At 51.8% G+C, this 17,018-nt stretch overlaps 4 protein-coding genes across 9 annotated transcripts in view; 3 read left to right on the forward strand and 1 right to left on the reverse strand.

The window, feature by feature from the left end:
• The first annotated feature begins 4 nt into the window (after positions 1 to 4).
• NICN1 (nicolin 1, tubulin polyglutamylase complex subunit) lies at positions 5 to 4,661 on the forward strand. Of its 3 annotated transcripts, none has more exons than XM_077858907.1 (6): positions 5 to 226; positions 1,789 to 1,959; positions 2,205 to 2,318; positions 2,775 to 2,846; positions 3,179 to 3,283; positions 3,358 to 4,661. In XM_077858907.1, exons 1-6 carry the CDS (start codon positions 95 to 97, stop codon positions 3,397 to 3,399), a joined length of 636 nt encoding a protein of 211 aa, XP_077715033.1. In that variant the 5' UTR covers positions 5 to 94; the 3' UTR covers positions 3,400 to 4,661. The 3 variants fall into 3 exon arrangements, with proteins under 3 accessions (XP_077715033.1, XP_077715034.1, XP_077715032.1); XM_077858906.1 differs by having other exon boundaries at positions 7 to 226; positions 1,783 to 1,959; XM_077858908.1 differs by lacking the exon at positions 3,179 to 3,283 and having other exon boundaries at positions 1,783 to 1,959.
• Positions 4,231 to 10,216, forward strand: AMT (aminomethyltransferase). 2 transcript variants are annotated; one of them, XM_077858897.1, is made up of 11 exons: positions 4,231 to 4,356; positions 4,987 to 5,264; positions 5,366 to 5,533; positions 6,030 to 6,110; positions 6,990 to 7,121; positions 7,520 to 7,598; positions 7,901 to 8,046; positions 8,131 to 8,311; positions 8,460 to 8,522; positions 8,684 to 8,839; positions 8,943 to 10,216. In XM_077858897.1, the coding sequence occupies exons 2-11, from the start codon at positions 5,175 to 5,177 to the stop codon at positions 9,119 to 9,121; spliced, it is 1,275 nt and encodes a 424-aa protein (XP_077715023.1). In that variant the 5' UTR covers positions 4,231 to 4,356; positions 4,987 to 5,174; the 3' UTR covers positions 9,122 to 10,216. The 2 variants fall into 2 exon arrangements, with proteins under 2 accessions (XP_077715023.1, XP_077715024.1); XM_077858898.1 differs by lacking the exons at positions 4,231 to 4,356; positions 8,460 to 8,522 and having other exon boundaries at positions 4,810 to 5,264.
• Positions 10,162 to 13,748, reverse strand: TCTA (T cell leukemia translocation altered). 2 transcript variants are annotated; one of them, XM_077858917.1, is made up of 3 exons: positions 13,208 to 13,748; positions 12,830 to 12,932; positions 10,162 to 11,543 (listed from the first exon to the last, which is right to left on the reverse strand). In XM_077858917.1, exons 1-3 carry the CDS (start codon positions 13,428 to 13,430, stop codon positions 11,504 to 11,506), a joined length of 366 nt encoding a protein of 121 aa, XP_077715043.1. In that variant the 5' UTR covers positions 13,431 to 13,748; the 3' UTR covers positions 10,162 to 11,503. The 2 variants fall into 2 exon arrangements, with proteins under 2 accessions (XP_077715043.1, XP_077715044.1); XM_077858918.1 differs by having other exon boundaries at positions 12,830 to 12,884; positions 13,208 to 13,678.
• A 90-nt stretch (positions 13,749 to 13,838) lies between these two features.
• Positions 13,839 to 17,018, forward strand: part of RHOA (ras homolog family member A) — a 63,706-nt gene continuing 60,526 nt past the window's right edge. For both annotated transcript variants that reach the window (XM_077858916.1, XM_077858915.1), the window contains exon 1: positions 13,839 to 14,029. The gene's annotated coding sequence lies outside the window, so the exon portion shown is untranslated. The remainder of the gene's footprint in view (positions 14,030 to 17,018) is intronic.

Raw genomic sequence — 17,018 nt, forward strand, 5'->3', positions numbered from 1 at the left:
TTGTAGTTCTTGGGGACTCTGCTGAGGACGCCGGGAAGGACCCGTAGTCCGAGGCCAGGAGCAGCAGTTGGGCTTGGTCGAGGCTGCTGACACCATGTCCCGCGTGTCGGTGCCCTGCCATGTGAAAGGTACCGTGGCCCTGCAGGTGGGCGACGTGCGAACCTCCCAAGGCCGGCCTGGTGTGCTGGTCATCGATGTCACCTTCCCCAGCGTCGCGCCCTTTGAGGTGAGCCAGACCCGTGGGCGCGACCGGGGCTCCTGGGCGGGGCTGACCTGGAAAGTCGGGCGTATCCCAGGCATTTAATCTTTTACCGAAAGCCTCTGCAGTGTCCTCGCCCTTGCAAATGAGCTTACCATTTATTTATTACCTCAGTTAACACATATTTACTAGAATGCAGCCTTCTGTGCTATTCTCTTCAGCATCTCTCCCCCACGTCCAGGACAGAGCTGGCATACAAGTGCTAAGAAAATAGGGTGATGCTGGAAATACAGTTGTCTACTAGAGAGGTGAAAGGTCATTTTGTTCCTGGCCCAGGGGCTGGGGAATCACTGGACAATGAGTTACCCCAAAACCTGCCTCCTGCCCATTCCCTACAGTCCCTGCTGGAGGTCAGGTTCAGCTCATTCCTCATCAGGATCATTTCAGTGTTTCCAGTTTCCAGTCTCCAGTTGCTGGTCCACATGTGCTGGCAGAGTGACCGACACTACAAGACCTCAGCACAGAGGACAAAGTCCACATTCTAATGGCTTGGCATTTGGGGCCACTCTAGGCCTGTGCCCTGCCTGCTTCTTGACCCCATGCACTTTGTCCCATGGTGTGTGATCATCTTTCAAGTTGTTCCTTATCATAAGCTGGGAATCTTCACTAAAGCTCCCAACCTGTAAATACTGATTCAGTAAGTTTAGGGTGAAACTTGTACATTTATAGTTTTTAAAAAACTTGTTTGGGTGATTCTGGTGAGTCTTCAGGAATGAGAATTGCTGTAGCCAGGCTGAATCACTGCTGTTTCCAGGGTGGGCCAGATTCTCTCAACCTTTGGTGTCCCATTGCTTATGTTACTTTTATACTCTTTCCCGTTCCACTTGGTGAACTCCTCCTTCTTGAGGCCTCATCTGTATATTTTCTGCCTCCTCCAAAGTTAGGGTTCTGACCTCTGGGAGCCTCTTAGACTTTTTTTTTTTTTTTTTTAAGATTTTGTTATTTATTCCTGAGAGAGGCAGAGACATAGGCAGAGAGAGAAGCAGGCTCCTTGTGGGGAGCCTGATGTGGGACTTGATCCTAGGACCCTGGGATCACTATCTGAGTCAAAGGCAGACAATCACTGAGACACCCAGATGGCCCAGCATCTTAGACTTGTGCCAAGATCTGCGGTCATGGTTTATTTGCATGACCTGCTCATTTGGGCTGTGAACTCTTCTAGGAAAGGGAAATTGTCTTTGGGCCCAGTGGGTGCTTGTTGAAACTGTTCGATTGGTAGAAGAGTACTTTCCCTTTTTTTTTTTTTTAAGATTTTATTTATTTCTTCATGAGAGACACACACACACACAGAGAGGCAGAGACACAGGCAGAGGGAGAAGCAGGCTCCATGAAGGAAGCCTGATGTGGAAACACGATCCCAGGACTGTAGGATCATGCCCTGAGTGGAGGCAGATGGTTAACCACTGAGCCACTCAGGTATCCCAGAAGAGTACTTTCCGAAGGGGAGGAAGAGATGGTAGGTTTGAACTTCTCAGGCCCTGGGCCTGGTTCTGATTTGTCATGGTAGGTTGTGTGTGCTCTAGTTACAGGAGATAATGTTTAAGAATTACTACACAGCCTTTCTGAGCATCCGTGTTCGCCAGCATACCTCAACACACACACCAGCCAAGTGGGTGACCTGCCTGCGGGACTACTGCCTCATGCCTGATCCACACAGTGAGGAGGGAGCCCAGGAGTATGTATCGTTGTTCAAGCATCAGGTCAGCTGGGACTCAGCATGGCTAGGGAAGTCCAGATAAGGGCTCACAGGGGATGTAGGGATTGGGCCAGGATACTAGGAGGGAAGAGGGGAGGGGAGGCTGGCCTGGGCTTGTGCCATGGAGAGATTAAGGCCTGGGGAGGCAGAATCTTGGCTTACTGCTGGTTGGGAGGCTCTTGGGCAGTGAGCTAGGGCCTTGCTGGGTCCTTGTGTGTGTGTGTGTGTGTGTGTGTTTGTATATGTCAGATGCTGTGTGACATGGCCAGAGTACTGGAACTGCGCCTGATTCTGCGACAGCCATCACCACTATGGCTGTCTTTCACAGTGGAGGAACTGCAGATTTACCAGCAGGGACCAAAGGTAGGTGACCAGCTCAGAGCTGTTGCTATGAAAGGGAATGCTGGGTGTGGGGCTATGGCTGGGAATGCTGGGGTAGGAGTGGGAGTGAACGGTAAGACTCAGAGGGAAATTAGCCAGGAGGGAATGCTCAGAAGGAAATTAGCCAGGAGGGAAGTTAGCCAGGAGAGGTAAGGTCATGTCCCCATATCCACCTGCCTCTCTCAGAGCTTGAGCCTTCAGGTGCTGGGAGACACTTCTGTTCCTTGTGTTCCTGGGGCCTCCCGCATAGCAGAAGAGCTTATGTAGTCTCTAGCTCTTAGGTAATCTGACTGCCCCTTGGACCGCATGGACCCCTGAACAGGGTTTTCTCAGTGTCGGAGGCTCAGGTGCCCTTCTGTCTGCTCCAAGGACCTTGGAATCTGGTCCTAGGGCTTTCCCACTCTGCCTCCTTTAGGGCAGTTTGCCTTTGTTTTGCAGAGCCCCTCCATGACCTTCCCCAAGTGGCTTTCCCACCCAGTGCCTTGTGAGCAGCCTGCTCCCCTCATTGAGGTAAGCCCTCATTGTGAGTAAGAACCATGTATGAAAAGCTCTTGTGTCCAGCACAGGCCCAGGTGGGCCTCTTTCTGCAAGAATCTGGGGCTGGACCCAGGGCCCTTCATTTACTCTGTGCCATCTTCTTGGGTGGTCATGGGATTTGAGGTATCTCTGAGTGAGGCTGGGCTGCCTACTGCACATGAGGCTCCAACGTCATGTTTCACAAGTCATCTGGGAATGTTACTAGTGTCAGCTGGAGGGCCCCATAGCCCAACTTGGCTTCTCTGGAGCTTTAAGGGCACTGCTGGGGAGATACCCATGGCCACTGACCCCTCCTTCTGGAGCAGGGTCTCCCAGACCCCAACAGGGTATCCTCCGAGGTGCAGCAGATGTGGGCGCTGACAGAGATGATCCGGGCCAGTCACACCTCTACAAGGATCGGCCGCTTTGATGTGAGTGACCGCTTCCCTCTGCTTCATTCCTGTTGCCCTGAGTGGGTCAGATCTGATGGTCTTTTGTGTTGCAGGTGGATGGCTGTTATGACCTCAACTTGCTCTCCTACACTTGAACTATGGCTCTTAGCCAAGATGTTGGCCTTCCGTGTCCACCCAGACCTGATTTGGGCCACCAGAGGCTGAAGTGCTTTCCCTGTGCATTCCGAGTGTTGCCTGCATGCCCACTATGTCTGGGCCACATTCACAGATTCAAGATTCTTGGGGGCTGTGTTGCTTCAGCATGAGCTCTTGGCAGGGGTGTACTCTGTCTTAATCTGACTGCAAGCTGAAATTCTTTTTCCTACCCTAAAAACACTCCAGTTCTACTTACTAAGAATCCCCGTGTGCCCTCTGCTCCTTCTGCCAACATGCACACTCCAGTCTCCTGCCTGCTCCTTCACCCTGAGTGCAATGGGTTGCACCTACTAAACCGGCTCTATTGTTGGAAGGCTGCTGTAGCCATGGCACTCAAGTAGTTTGAAGTGTGAGGGGAAAACCGGAGCCCATTTCTTCCTTCTGCGCCCTCTAGTGGTCTTCTTTCCCTTTGTGTTGTTTCCTGTCTTACCTCCTGCCTGCCTAGGGAGCAAAGCTGGGGATTTGGGCAGCCTGAGCCCCTTGGTCCCTGAGCTGGCTTCTGGATGTGTGTTCAAGTGGGTCTACCCATCCAGCCTGGACAGGTGCCTCCAGCCTGGACAGGCTGGCATTTGATAATGAGTCCTGGGACCTTTTTGTCTAAAGCACATCCTTGTCCCTTCTCCCAGCTGCCACGTCCCAAGAGTCATGCTCAGTGTGATAAAAGATCAACCTTGGTAGGGTGTGGGTCCAGGTGAGCATTCTCATTGGTGTCCTTTAAGAGACTGACATCTACTACAACCCCAGGCCCGCTGTGGAATAAAGCAGGCTGCTCTTAGAAAATCTTTTAAGTTTTTTTCCTGGCTTTGCCCCAGGGAGCTGGGATGTAGCAGTACTGCAACCTGTGCTAGACCTGGAAAATTGGACATTTGTGTGGCTCAACAGCTTTCTGGAGGAAGGTCAGCCACCTTTTGGTGACTACCCTCTGCTCTTATCTATCAGAGTTCTTGCAGGTGTTATCTTTGCCTACAGGGTCATTTATTTACCCCATTCAGCTTTTGCTAAAAGGGTAATGACCATAATCCTGTGCTCAGGGAGTAGCAGCCCTCAGAGAGAGAGAGAGAGTGTGTGTGTGTGTGTGTGTGTGAGAGAGAGAGAGAGAGAGTGGGGGGAGGACCTTGGGGGAGTGGCAGGAACTGTGCTTCATTCATACCCAGCACAGGGCCTAGTGTGCAGCAAGATCAATAAATACTTGTGGAATGCATGACTGCTGGCTGCCTGTGTCCTCCCAGTGGGAGAGCCCGAGACCCTTACCAGAGGCCAGATTACTGATGTGCTCAGCATGCTGGCTGGATCCACCGCCAGCAACCTCTCCACCCCTCCCCCCCCCTGTGACCTTACACTCCTGCTGTCCTGAATGTGCAATTCAGGCCTTTTGGCCTTTTATAGAACTTCGACCTTTTGGAGGCTGAGCAGTCAGCAAGGGGAGGTCTAGCCCCTAGCTCTGTTTCTGAGCAGTTTAACTGGTTTGGACAGCCTAATCTACCCTGGAAGATCAACTTGAAGTGCCTGGGGCTGTTTCCCTACAGATTGGAGTCACTGTCCACTGCTCGAAAGCCCCGCCTGCCCTTGGGGCTGCCTGCCTTTGGGGCTGCCCGCCCCTTCAAATCCCCTTTGTGGGAGAGTGATCTATCCCAGCAGAGCCTGGACTACATCTCCCAGCGTGCCTGGCAGAGTGGTAACCTCTGTGTGCCGGCTGCACCGGTTGCGGGCAACAATGCAGCGGGCAATGACCGTGGTACCCCATCTGGGCTTGCGGCTGCAGGCGCTCCCGTTGGCCCTGGGCCGTCCTCTCAGTCGCGCACAGGTGGGATAGAGGGTGATGGGGCATGGTGCTGATTTTGGAGGTGGGCGAGGGAGGAGGGTGGAGGCCGGGACACTGGTGGCCCTGAACCCAGCCACCCGCAGGACGTACTCCGAAGGACACCTCTTTATGACTTCCACCTGGCTCATGGCGGGAAGATGGTGGCGTTTGCAGGCTGGAGTCTGCCTGTACAGTACCGGGACAGTCATGTTGACTCACACCTGCACACACGCCGGCACTGCTCGCTCTTTGACGTGTCCCACATGCTGCAGGTGAGCAAGGGGAGCACACTGTTTGCTAGATCAGGGTTTCCCCTCTACAGTGGTGCAACTCTTGGCTTTGTTGGGAGCTGGATTCCAAGGGCCACCCTCCCAGAAGAGGTGGAGGTCTAGGTGTTGTAGACTATGGCTCCCAGGAAGTTAACTCACGGTCTCTTGGTTGTCTCTTTAGTCTTTTCAGTCTGCTCCTACTCAGTGGTGTGCCTTTATGTCCCAGGTTCCCCAGGGCTGGCACCCACTCCCATCCACTCTCCTGGGTGTTGGTTTGGAAATGGGGGTATTTCAGGATGGTGCCGGGCCCTTTCAAGTTCCCGAACTTCCCCCATTTCACCCTCTTCTGTGCTGGCAGAAGTGGGAATCAGAAGGTAGGGCTCTGCCACTTGCAGAATCAAAGGACTGCTCAGGCATTTTGGCTGGGTTGGACTGGACTGTGGACAGCAGGGAGGATGCCTCCTGCCCAGTGGCCTGAGGTTTTTGATCTCTTTCCCAGACCAAGATACTTGGTTGTGACCGTGTGAAGCTGATGGAGAGTCTAGTGGTTGGAGATATTGCAGAGCTAAGGCCAAACCAGGTGGGCCCCTCTTCTCTCTTGTATTTCTGCTCAGTGGGTGTTCTTATTCTTGAGCCAGCAATGGGAATGGTGGGGGCACAGCAATGGATCAGACACAGGCTTGCACAGGCTCAGGGCTTGCAGTCTTGGGAGATGGGGGTCCCTGAGTCATGTCTAGACATCTAGTTATCTGCAGGGAGAGGTTTATTCTGTCCTTAGCCACATCAGGCTGGGAAGCCAGAGACTCAGGTTTATGTCCTGTATTGTGACCTCCATGCTGCCGAACCTCTTGCAATGCAAAGGTAGTCCCTAAACCAGCAGTCTCATCACCAAGAGCTTGTTAGGAATATACTCTCAGGCCCTGCTTCAGACCTGTGGAATCAGAACCTACATTTTTAACAAATACCCAGGTAATCCATGTGACCTTTCAATCTCAGGCTCTGTCCATCCAGTGGGGAGGCTGTGAAGCCAGCCCCCCAGTATTTTGAAGTATTGCTGTGGCATTTATGGGATCATCAATGGACTTTGAAGTTTGTCTTGGGGTTTGGGGCATGGACTAAGTTGTCTGAGGTCTGGGTGGGATGAAGCACCAAGGCCTAGGAGTCCTGGATTAAGTGTGAAGTGGGTCTCGCAGTACTTGAGTGGGGAGAAGTGCAGAGGCCCCACCAAATCAGGGAGGTCTAACAAGATGGGAAAGGGGTGAAAACTTTCTCAGTGCAGGAAGATTAAAAAAAACCCTGGGGTTGGGCAGGGGCCTGGGCTTACCTAGCCTTGTTCTCCCCCTCCCCCCATCCCGTTGCCTGAGGGTTCATTAATTAGTAGCCCCAGGGGTGTGTCTCAACTCATACTTGACCTGGGCCTCCTGAACCTGGAAGCAAAGATGTTCCACTTTGGCACTAGGGGACACTGTCGCTGTTTACCAATGAGGCTGGAGGCATCGAAGATGACTTGATTGTGACCAGCACCTCTGAGGGGTACCTGTATGTGGTGTCCAATGCTGGCTGCTGGGACAAGGACTTGGCCCTCATGCAGGTACAGCCCTTCTGTGTTCTAGGTACTCTGTCTTCTTTGTTCACAGAACAGCATCCTTGTTGTCTAGGACAGACCTGGCAGGGTGAAGGGGCTCAGACAATGTCTCTTTGAGTGAATGAACAGCAGGCCAGAGTGGGCCCTCCATGAAGAATGCCAGGTTTCAGTGATGGGAGAGTAGGGAAGGTGAAACTGGTCCTGGCTCCCAAGTGAGAAGGTGGAGGCTGGAGCCTGATGTTAACACTCGCAGACCTGAGCTGGGGTTGTTCCTACCACTTAGTTACAGGACCTTGTAAGATAGGAACCAGCTTATTCTGCCTAAATCTTCAGCTCTCAGCCCACAGTAGGTGCTCAGTAAGCGGTCCCAGAAGCTGATGTGTTTCTTCTGTCTTTCCTTTCAGGGCAAGGTCAGGGAGCTTCAAAACATGGGCAGTGATGTGAGCCTGGAGGTGGTGGATAATGCCTTGCTAGCCCTGCAAGGTGAGCAGGCCAGGCTGGGGTTGGAGCCGACCTTTGCCTTGCTGGCTTTTTTGACTGCTTAGCACTGGCCATTCTAGGAGGGAGGTGTCGATGGTGTAGTAGTTGTGTGCCATAATTGTTAAGTTTGGAAATAGGCACTCCCTCTACCTGCTGTAAGGCCCAGGAGCTGTGGGCAAGACCATCTTCTCCCACCTGCAAAGTAGGACTTGCTCAGGGCTTATTCTGGCCCGAGTAAGGGCTCTGGTCCAGCTTTGAGGGGAAATGGGGACCTGGACACTTGGTCACTGGCTCCCTGGGCCCAGGCCCCACTGCGACCCAGGTGTTGCAGGCCGGTGTGGCAGATGATTTGAGGAAATTGCCCTTCATGACCAGTGCTGTGATGGAGGTGTTTGGTGTGTCCGGCTGCCGAGTGACCCGCTGTGGCTACACAGGAGAGGATGGTGTGGAGGTAGGTCAAGGAGTGGGAGTTAGGGTAGTGTGCGGCCCAGGACTCCAGAGCTAGTTGCTTACCTCCTTACTGGTGTCCATACAGATCTCGGTGCCAGCAGCAGCGGCAGTCCGCCTGGCTGCAGCTCTGCTGGAAAACCCAGAGGTGAAGCTGGCAGGGCTGGCAGCTCGGGACAGCCTGCGCCTAGAGGCAGGCCTCTGCCTGTATGGGAGTGACATTGATGAGCACACCACGCCTGTGGAAGGCAGCCTTAGTTGGACACTGGGTGAGTTGGGCTGGCACTCAGGGATAGAATCGCAAAGGCTGCAGTGGCTAGCCCATGACTGCTCCCAAGGGTGTGCACCCTGGAGCAAATGACGCAGCCTCCCCAAGCCTCCTTTCCCTGAAGATGCCATTGTGACTTTGCCCATTAGACGCTGAGGATCTTCAGCAGGCTGAGGTGGGCAGCACAGCCTCTTTAAGACCTGGGGCAAGAGGTGGGTGGCCGACTGCAGTACAAGGGAGGAATGGGGCTTGGGAGAACCTGAGCAAAGGGGCCTCACTGCTGGATGGATGTTATTTGGGGTCCTTGTAACTAGGACCTCCGAGGGCCAGGGGTCTTATGGACTATAGCTAATCCTGGGGTGTCATGCTTCAGGAAAGCGCCGCCGAGCTGCCATGGACTTCCCTGGAGCCTCGGTCATCATTGCCCAGCTGAAGGGCAAGGTGCAGCGGAGACGTGTGGGGTTAACATGTGAGGGGGCACCTGTGCGGGCACACAGCCCCATCCTGAATATGGAGGGCACCGTGATTGGTAGGTGGACCAGAGAGGTTGGGGAGCTGTTGTTCCTCCCCCCACCAGAGGGTGGGCATCAGAGTGGTAAGGTGGTGCTGACCTATGGCATCTGCCCACACAGGTACAGTGACCAGTGGCTGCCCCTCTCCCTGCCTGAAGAAGAATGTGGCCATGGGTTATGTGCCCTCTGAGTACAGTCGGCCAGGTACCCCACTGCTGGTAGAGGTGCGGCGGAAGCAGCAAATGGCTGTGGTCAGCAAGATGCCCTTTGTGACCACAAATTACTATACCCTCAAGTGAAAGTGGCTTGGGGCAGGGGCTCTCCCATCCAGGAACCTGGACCTCTAGGGCATATAAGGGTTGGTCAGGAAGCTGAGGCTGAATACACTGGGGTGGCTAGGGTGGAGGTTGGTTCTGGTTGTCTGGTCAAGGGGGGGCCCATACCATCTATTCTCACTCCCACCCTCATACTAGGCCTCTTCAATTTCAAGACCCCATTTCTGAGCAAGAGAGCGGCTGCTGCAATGTCAGCCTGGGCTCCCACTGACCCCCTTCTGGTCTGTCTGCCAGAAGGCTATGGGCCACTGTCGTTCTGGCATCTCTCCCTTCCACCGTGCCAGTGCTGGCTGTGGAGTAGTAGCTCACTTTGGGGGATGGGGGGAATAAAGCCTGCCCGACCTACCTCACCATGGTTTCTCACACTGCAAAGGAGTTATTACCGTGGGTAGTGCCGGATGTCTCTTTAAGTTTACTTTGCACGAATGCAAACTGCTGCCTCTCCCTGGGCAGGAATGATTCCTGACTCACTGAGGGTTGGCCCTGTCTGGCTGCTGTGCCTATGTAAACTTGGGGACAGCTGAGGGGCACAGACTCACTCTTCCACATTCCCAAGTTAGCCCAGCCTGCTGCCCAGTAGCAACCATGCCAGGCTCACCACCTGTTCTGAGCCCCAGGGCTGTTGTAGGACAGGCTGGGCCTCCTGGACTTGCCTTACCCCTGGCTGACCTTTGCCCCTGGGGCCCATTACTGGACTCCACTCACTCCTAAAAAAAAAAAAAAAAAAAAAATTAAACAAGCTTCCTTCTTGCTTGCCAATCTCTAGCTTCATTGTCCTTTGTCTACATGGTTCAGAGTGGGTTCCCCTTGAGAAGGGCAGGTCTAAAAACTTAACGAGGATAGTGCCCCTCTGTATTGGGGCATCCATTGCTGCTCCTCTAGGGAGCTGGCCTCACCTCTCCACCTCTGCAAGTTATTATATTCTGGGTACTGAGGGGCAGTACCCCTTAATGTTCCCCCTGTGCATGCACACCCTTGTCCTGTCTGAATAATCACACAGCTGATGCGCTTCCATGTTTAATAAACCACATCCTCAGTTGAACCTGGGGTGAAATGTGAGACCCTGATTCTGTGTGGTGGTGTCAATGGATAGGGCTGGGGTGCAAAATCGCCATCCTATCAGCCAGAAGATAGCTCTGGAATAGGTACACATACATCAGTTCAGTGTAGTCCTACTTCCAGTGCACTTCTGCTGTCAAGGTGGCCCATCCAAAGGCTGACAGATACAAATGTGACTTCTACTAGAGAAGCAGTGACAGAACACGGAGGTAGGGGGTGGCCCAGCAGAAGCAGGAATACAGCCTTCAGGAAAGGAGACAATTCTAGGGTTATGCTGTTTTCAGAAACTGGCATGTGCCATTCACACATTTGGAAGCTCCCTTGGCCCACTGTCTAAATGGCGGCCTATGGCTCTTCCCTGTTGAGAGTTCTTGGGGGCTGAGATGGTGCTAGTAGAGAGTTGCTGAGCCTGTGCCTCTTAGGATGAAGCTTATGTGGTTCCTGGTCAAGATGGGAACCGATGAAGCTGCAGGACATGGTGGGGCAGGGCCACTCCACATTACTGCTTAGTGTCTCCCTGTGAGGGGGCAGGGTACAATCTCATGGGTACTTAAAACAGTTGGGGGTGGAAGGTCACTCCCTGGGGCTCAGCCTCTTTTAGGCACCCAGTTTCCCATAAGAATTGAGAGGAGTATGAATTGATATTCAGTAAAAGACCATTTCTACAGCCTGATTCACACCTGGAAAGCTTTGGATGGGCCAGGGAGGAGGGTGTTGGGTACATCTGTGTCTGGATGGTGCCAGCTCCCCCGCCTGACTCTTGAATGGCCAACTAAGTAACCACAAAGTATAAGGCCATGTCCAGTCCAGAATTCCCTGGCTTCCTGCCGACGAAGCAAACATTCAAGAAACCCAGAGCTTAGGGGAAAACAGGCTTCCTTTACAAATCCCAGAGCTGGTCAACCTCAAGTTTCCTCTCAGGACAAGTTTCTATGGGGTCATATCCCAGGTGGATGAGAAGAGGGACAGGAAAAAGCCAAGGAAGAAAATGGACAGTTGGTCTCCCCAACCCAGAGGCTTCTCCTGAGCTGACCCCTGAGAGGAGGAGCATGCCTTCTCTCCTTAAGGCACTCAGGTCAGGGTAGAGGCAAACTTTACTGGTCCAATGCCTGGGACTGCTGGAGACAAGGCCAAGGGTGGTGGAGGCCCAGGCCTGCAAGCACTGGGGTATTCCCTGCCCCCAACCCTGACCTCCCTGCCGTCGTCTCAGGTCTGGGCAGCAGCAGAACCCAGTGTGGGAACCAGCAGACCCGGTGATGTCCCTGGAGATCCCTCTGCTGCCTTCCCTTATTCTCTGTGAGTTTTGAGAGGTTCATTTGCTGTTTCCCTAAAAAGTGATGGAGAGAAGAGAAGGATTATTCTACAGGCAGCTTAACAGTCCCTGAAACTGGTTCTCTCTAGCCCTTTTAAGGGCTGAGGTGGACTCAGAAAGGCCACACTACAATCTAGACCTCTCTACTGAGTTCCCACAGCCCACTTGGTCTCCCACCTTTCTCCTGCTGACATGTTATTCCTCCTGGTTCCTCACCTTATGGAGTGCCTACCTTTTCCCAGTTGCCCAGGTTCTGGGCAGTGGCAGGCAGCCTCCTAACTGGCCTCTTGCCTTCTCTACTGGACCCCTTCATCTTCTTGCCATAAAGCGGCAGTTATAAAGGCAAGTTAGATCAGACCATAGCCTTGCTGAGTCCTTTAATAGCTTCCTGAGATTTAAGGCAGGTTTCCTGGTCCCTCCATGCCTTCACGTTTGAGCTATAGTGTCACAGCCTTGTCTATCCTTCCAATGTGATACCCTTGTTCTTCCCCTGGGTCTTGTTCTATCCATTCTCTCTGCCTGGTACACTTAAGCACTCCCTAGCCTTTGCCCTTGGCTTAGCTGTCTGTTTTGGGAGAAAACTGACTGCCCTCACCCCCTGCTCTACTGCCCTTTCCTTTTATTATTTTTTATTTTTTTGCTGTCCTCCTTTTTAAATCTTGGGCTCCCCCTGTAAAGGGCCTGGGTTCCTTGTTCTCTGGACCTAGTGTGGCCCCTGTCATGGTAGGAGCTCAGAAATTCGTTGAATGAATGCTCTTGATTAGGGAGTTGATGTTTTACAGATGAGGCGGCTGACCCTGATGAGGCCAGTCAATGCAATAAGGACAAAGGCTGGGCAGCCCGGGTGGCTCAGCGGTTTAGCGCCGCCTTCAGCCCAGGGTGTGATCCTAGACACCCAGGATCAAGTCCCATGTCAGGCTCCCTGCATGGAGCCTGCTTCTCCCTCTGCCTGTGTCTCTCATGAATAAATAAAACCTTAAAAAAAAAAAGGACAAAGCCTCCTGCCTTTCTAAATTGAGGGGCTTGCAGTAGAGTTGAACTCAACAGACCTGCTACTTTATCTCTGAGATTTTGACCGTAGCACCACCAGCCCCACAGGTTGCTGAATAGCCTATCAATGGGCTGTTAAATTGGTATCATTCGAAGCCTGAGCTCCACTTGCAAGCCTTTGAGCTTGCTGCAAAGGCCACTAAACTGGTGGACTCCTGCCCTGAGAACTTCCTAGCCCTGTCCCTGTTCCCAGCATAGATGTGTCTTCTGCCTGCCAAGCATGGGGTTGACATGGGCACAGATTTACTTACCACGAAGTGAAATGCGTGGAGCCATCAGGTGTGGATCCGTTCTGGCCGCCCAGACCTGGGGGCAGGAACACATCCAGAGCTGCAGCAGGCTTGGGGTGGGAATCTGAGCAGGTATCAGCCCAGATCAAGTTAAAGGCCAGTGATGTTGTTTGATGGAGTCTTGTGGGGGCCTTAAAGGGACTAGTGGTATTGTCTGATGGAGGTTCAAGGGAGCGGTTAAAATGTGATGGGTGGTCCGGGATTTCTGGCATGAAATGGTATGTTGGCATGGGTCAGGGTAGAGCATAAAGTTGTGATGAGGTTCTTAGGAGACCAGTGGTAGTCTAGGGAGTTCTGGGGAGCCCAATGATGCAGTCCGGTGGGGATGGGGAGCCTCACCTGGGCGGTGATACAGCCCTGTTACCGTGCTCCCGTAGAACCCCCACGCCAGCTGGATGCCCAGGAGACTTATCACCAACCACAGTAGCAGCAGCTTGAAGAGGGTAACGCGCATGTCCTGCGCCTCCCACTCCCGCAGGAACTCGCTGCCCAGGGTGCCCAGTGTGCCCAGCACCAAGGTCGGCAGAGACTGCAAGGACTGCCCAGACCAAGGCTCCGCCATGACTGGCCCATGCCCCACCCGGGGAACTGTCACTATAGCACCCACTGCGCAGGCGTCTGGTCTTCCGGGCCAGGCCCGTTAATGCGCACGCGTAAACCAGGCAAGGCGAGCCTACTTCGCTTGCGCGAAGAGTTGGCAGTTTGGGGAGGAGTACTAAAACCGCGCACGCGCACCTAGCCCCACCCTGCTTACTTAAACGATGAGTGAGACGAGGAGCATAAAATAGCAACCAGGTCTTTTATAGCCCCGGAGTTCCCGTGATGCCCCACGCGGCTGCAGTGATTGGTTAAGCGCCCCGCTATTAGGGCGTGGACGCGCTCCTGAGCAATCGTGGCTGAGCTGTAAGTGTGCGCGCGTGCGCGGGGCCGCGGCTGGGGCCGGCTCGAGCCCGCTGGCACACGGGGGCGCGCACGTCGCTCCCCGCCCTCCCGCCGCCGACCGCCCTCGCTCGCGCTCCCCGCCCGCCGCCCGCCGTCCTCCGTCGGTTCTCTCGTTAGTTCGCTGTGGTCTTCTCAGCCACCCGCCCCAGTCTCCGAGCTTCCGACTCGCGGACAGGCGCACTCGGCGCAGAGAGGCCGGACTGCGAGTCGTCGCCTGAGGTGAGCCGAGAGGGTTCTCTCCTGGCGCCGCGGCGCCCCGGGCCCGCCCGCCGCTCTTCCGGCCTCCCGCCCGCCCGCCGCCCCGCCGCGGCCGCGCCCCACCTGCTGCTCTCAACCGGCTGCCCCTGGGCCCCGGCCCCAGCCTTCTGGCCGGGGCCCCGCTCCCCAAAGCGACGGCCCCGCCCGCGCAGTCCCCGGAAGCGCGCCCCGCGGCCTCCCGCGCCCCTTCCCCCGCCCGGCCAGGCCTGGTGGAGCCCAAGACGCCCGCCCGCGGTCCCTGGCTCTTCCTCCCTCACGGCCGTGCGGGGCAGGGCGGGGGCTTCGAGCTGGGCCCGGCGACCGCGCGGTGCAGCGGGTCCCTGCGAAGCGCGCGTGGCTGTCGGGAGTTGAAATGGGAAAGAAACTCTTTACAACTCCATCTTGGCTTTTGCATTGAATATGAAACATGAATCACCGTTTTATACGGTGTGAAGTCCAGATATGTTTTGGGTAGATTTTCTTTTTAAATGCAGTAGTTTCGGAGATTGTGTAAGTAAAGTAGTGTTGAAATCTTACGGGTTAGGATTCTTGGGTATTGAGAAGGGAATTTTCCAGTTGAAAACACTTTTTCATGATTTAAACTCTATTGCATTGAAATAGAGTATTAATTTGCAACTTTGCTTAGTCTAAGTTATTACCTTGATTGGAATCCCCTAAACATCTGTCTTTAGTTACCGATTGAACCCAGTTACAAGCTGTCTTTATTAAATAGCACTGTTTGCACTCAAATCGATTTGGTCAAGACAATGTGCAGTAGTTTATGGTGGAAAATTGGTATCCTTTTTTATCACAGTGTTTTCCACTTGTGTTTTTTTAATGGTCCTGATTTAAAGTTTTTACCAATATTGGTGATATGTTTCCTTCTTTTGGTGTTTGTCTTTGAAGTAAATGTTTTTTTATTCAGGTATGCATTTTATAGCCCTCCCTGCCAGATCTGAAGGGGAAAAATACTTAAAATTCTTTAAAATGTTATTTGTGGTGAGAATTTTTCAGTCATTTAATTTTTCAACCACTAAATGGTTGAAAATGGTACATATATCTACCATTGCAGGATTGTCACTTTAGACATGGCTAAATTGGTAGAGATACTGGTATGAGCGTTGGGCGTGACATTGTTTGGCCTGAAAGTACAAGACTAATTCTTAATTGTGAAGGAAAACTTAAAGATCTTTTGATAAATTGTTTTTTTGGTAGTTCCATCTACTTTTGTAGATGAGTGGTGGCCCTTGGGAAGCTAACAAAATAGAAGAAAACTCACTTTGAGTCAGAGTCTAGGCTTAGAGTTATGGCTTCTTTTCTCATAAAAAATTTGTACTGGAGGGAAGAAGAGAATAGAAATCCACTGACTTTTTCGTAGATCTAGAATTTTAGACCCAAAGGTATCTTCAGGACTTACGGTCTAACCCTATTTGCAGATGAGGAAACTGAGTCTCAGAGACTTACATAAATTTCCTAAGGTCATTTTTCTGGTCAGGTGCAGGCCAGAACTCTGAGGTATTCTTGTACTCTGAAACAGCTTGCTTAGAGTTAAGTAAAATTCAGGACTTATTTCCAGTATTTTCTTCTTTTACATATTACTGATTTTATATATGTTTTGAGAACCTGAAAAATTCATTTCTAAACAAACTCAGTTCTTTAGCTTTCACTGCGCTCTCCTCCCCGGAACTGGATGGTCCTACAGCAGTTGATTGAAATACATAAATGAATATACAGAGTCCCTGCTTGGCCTAGTTTTAGCTTTAGGTGTTTTGGGGGTTTTGTTCGCTTGTTTGTTTGTTTTTTTTTGGAGATTTATTTAACCATTTGAGAGAGAGCACGAGCATGGGGAGGTTTTGAGGAAGAGAGAGAAACCCTAGCTGACTCCTCCCTGAGCTCGGAGGCCAACTTTGAGCCGAATCTCACAACCTGGAGATCATGATCTGAGCTGAAACCAAGAGTCTGATGCTCGACTGAGTGTACCACCCAGGGGTGTTTGGGTCTTCTTGAGGGAACAACTTCTTCCAATGTGAGGCCCAGACTCCCCTGCTCCAAAGCCCAACATAATTAGGTCAGACCAAGATGTTATAATGTGACTGAGGGCTCTTTTGCCTATTAATTTGAGGTGGGATGGTGAGAAACTGCACATATTAAGTAAATAGTTCTGTGTATGTGTGGCAGTAGTTTTATCGTATTCTCTTGTCCTGGTTGTTCTTAGGAGAGTGAAAACAGGTAGATATTGAGGTGGAATTCAAGCTGTGACAGGAGGAGGAGTTGCTACTTTGGGTTGTTTTAGTTCTAGAGCTGAGAGATTTATGTTAACTCTCAGAAGACAGACTGATACTTCAGCTTCTAAGAGAACGAATTTGGGCTTGCTGAGCTTCTCTAGACAACACTTTGGGTTTAATTGTATTTGGCTGCTAGTGATAATGATAAATGGTACATAATCACTGGATTTTAATCACATATATTTGTACTTTAAAAGGTACTTAAAAGTTATTTTACCTTCCTGTAGCACTTAGTTTTTAGTCTTTCATGTCCCTGGCTAGAGGAATTTTGTTTGCACCTACATATTAATGTAACTAAATTTTAAACATGTGTGTTAATGTGTCTTACTATACTGTGCTCTTTGGGGATATGCTCACTGTTAAGTACTTGTGAGATTAATAAATTAAAATTTCCAAGACAGTTTGAAGTTAATAATTACTGTAAAATTCCTATTTCAAGTGTTTCTATTTCAAATGACTCATTTTTGATCTGTGGTGCTATAGTATTATGTGAAGGCCCTGTATACTCATAATTATGGTAGTCATGTGACAGAAAAATCAGCCGTCGAAGCTGCTCATTCTGGGTGTTGGTCTGAATTTATTGGTGCTTCCTCTAGAGGACTGTGAATAATATTTTATAGTTAAAGTGGTCAAAATACGAGATACACTCAATTATATTGCAGCCGGTTTGCAGTTTGTCCCAAAAT

This window comes from Canis aureus, chromosome 19 (assembly GCF_053574225.1).
Source record: "Canis aureus isolate CA01 chromosome 19, VMU_Caureus_v.1.0, whole genome shotgun sequence".
Taxonomy (NCBI): domain Eukaryota; kingdom Metazoa; phylum Chordata; class Mammalia; order Carnivora; family Canidae; genus Canis; species Canis aureus.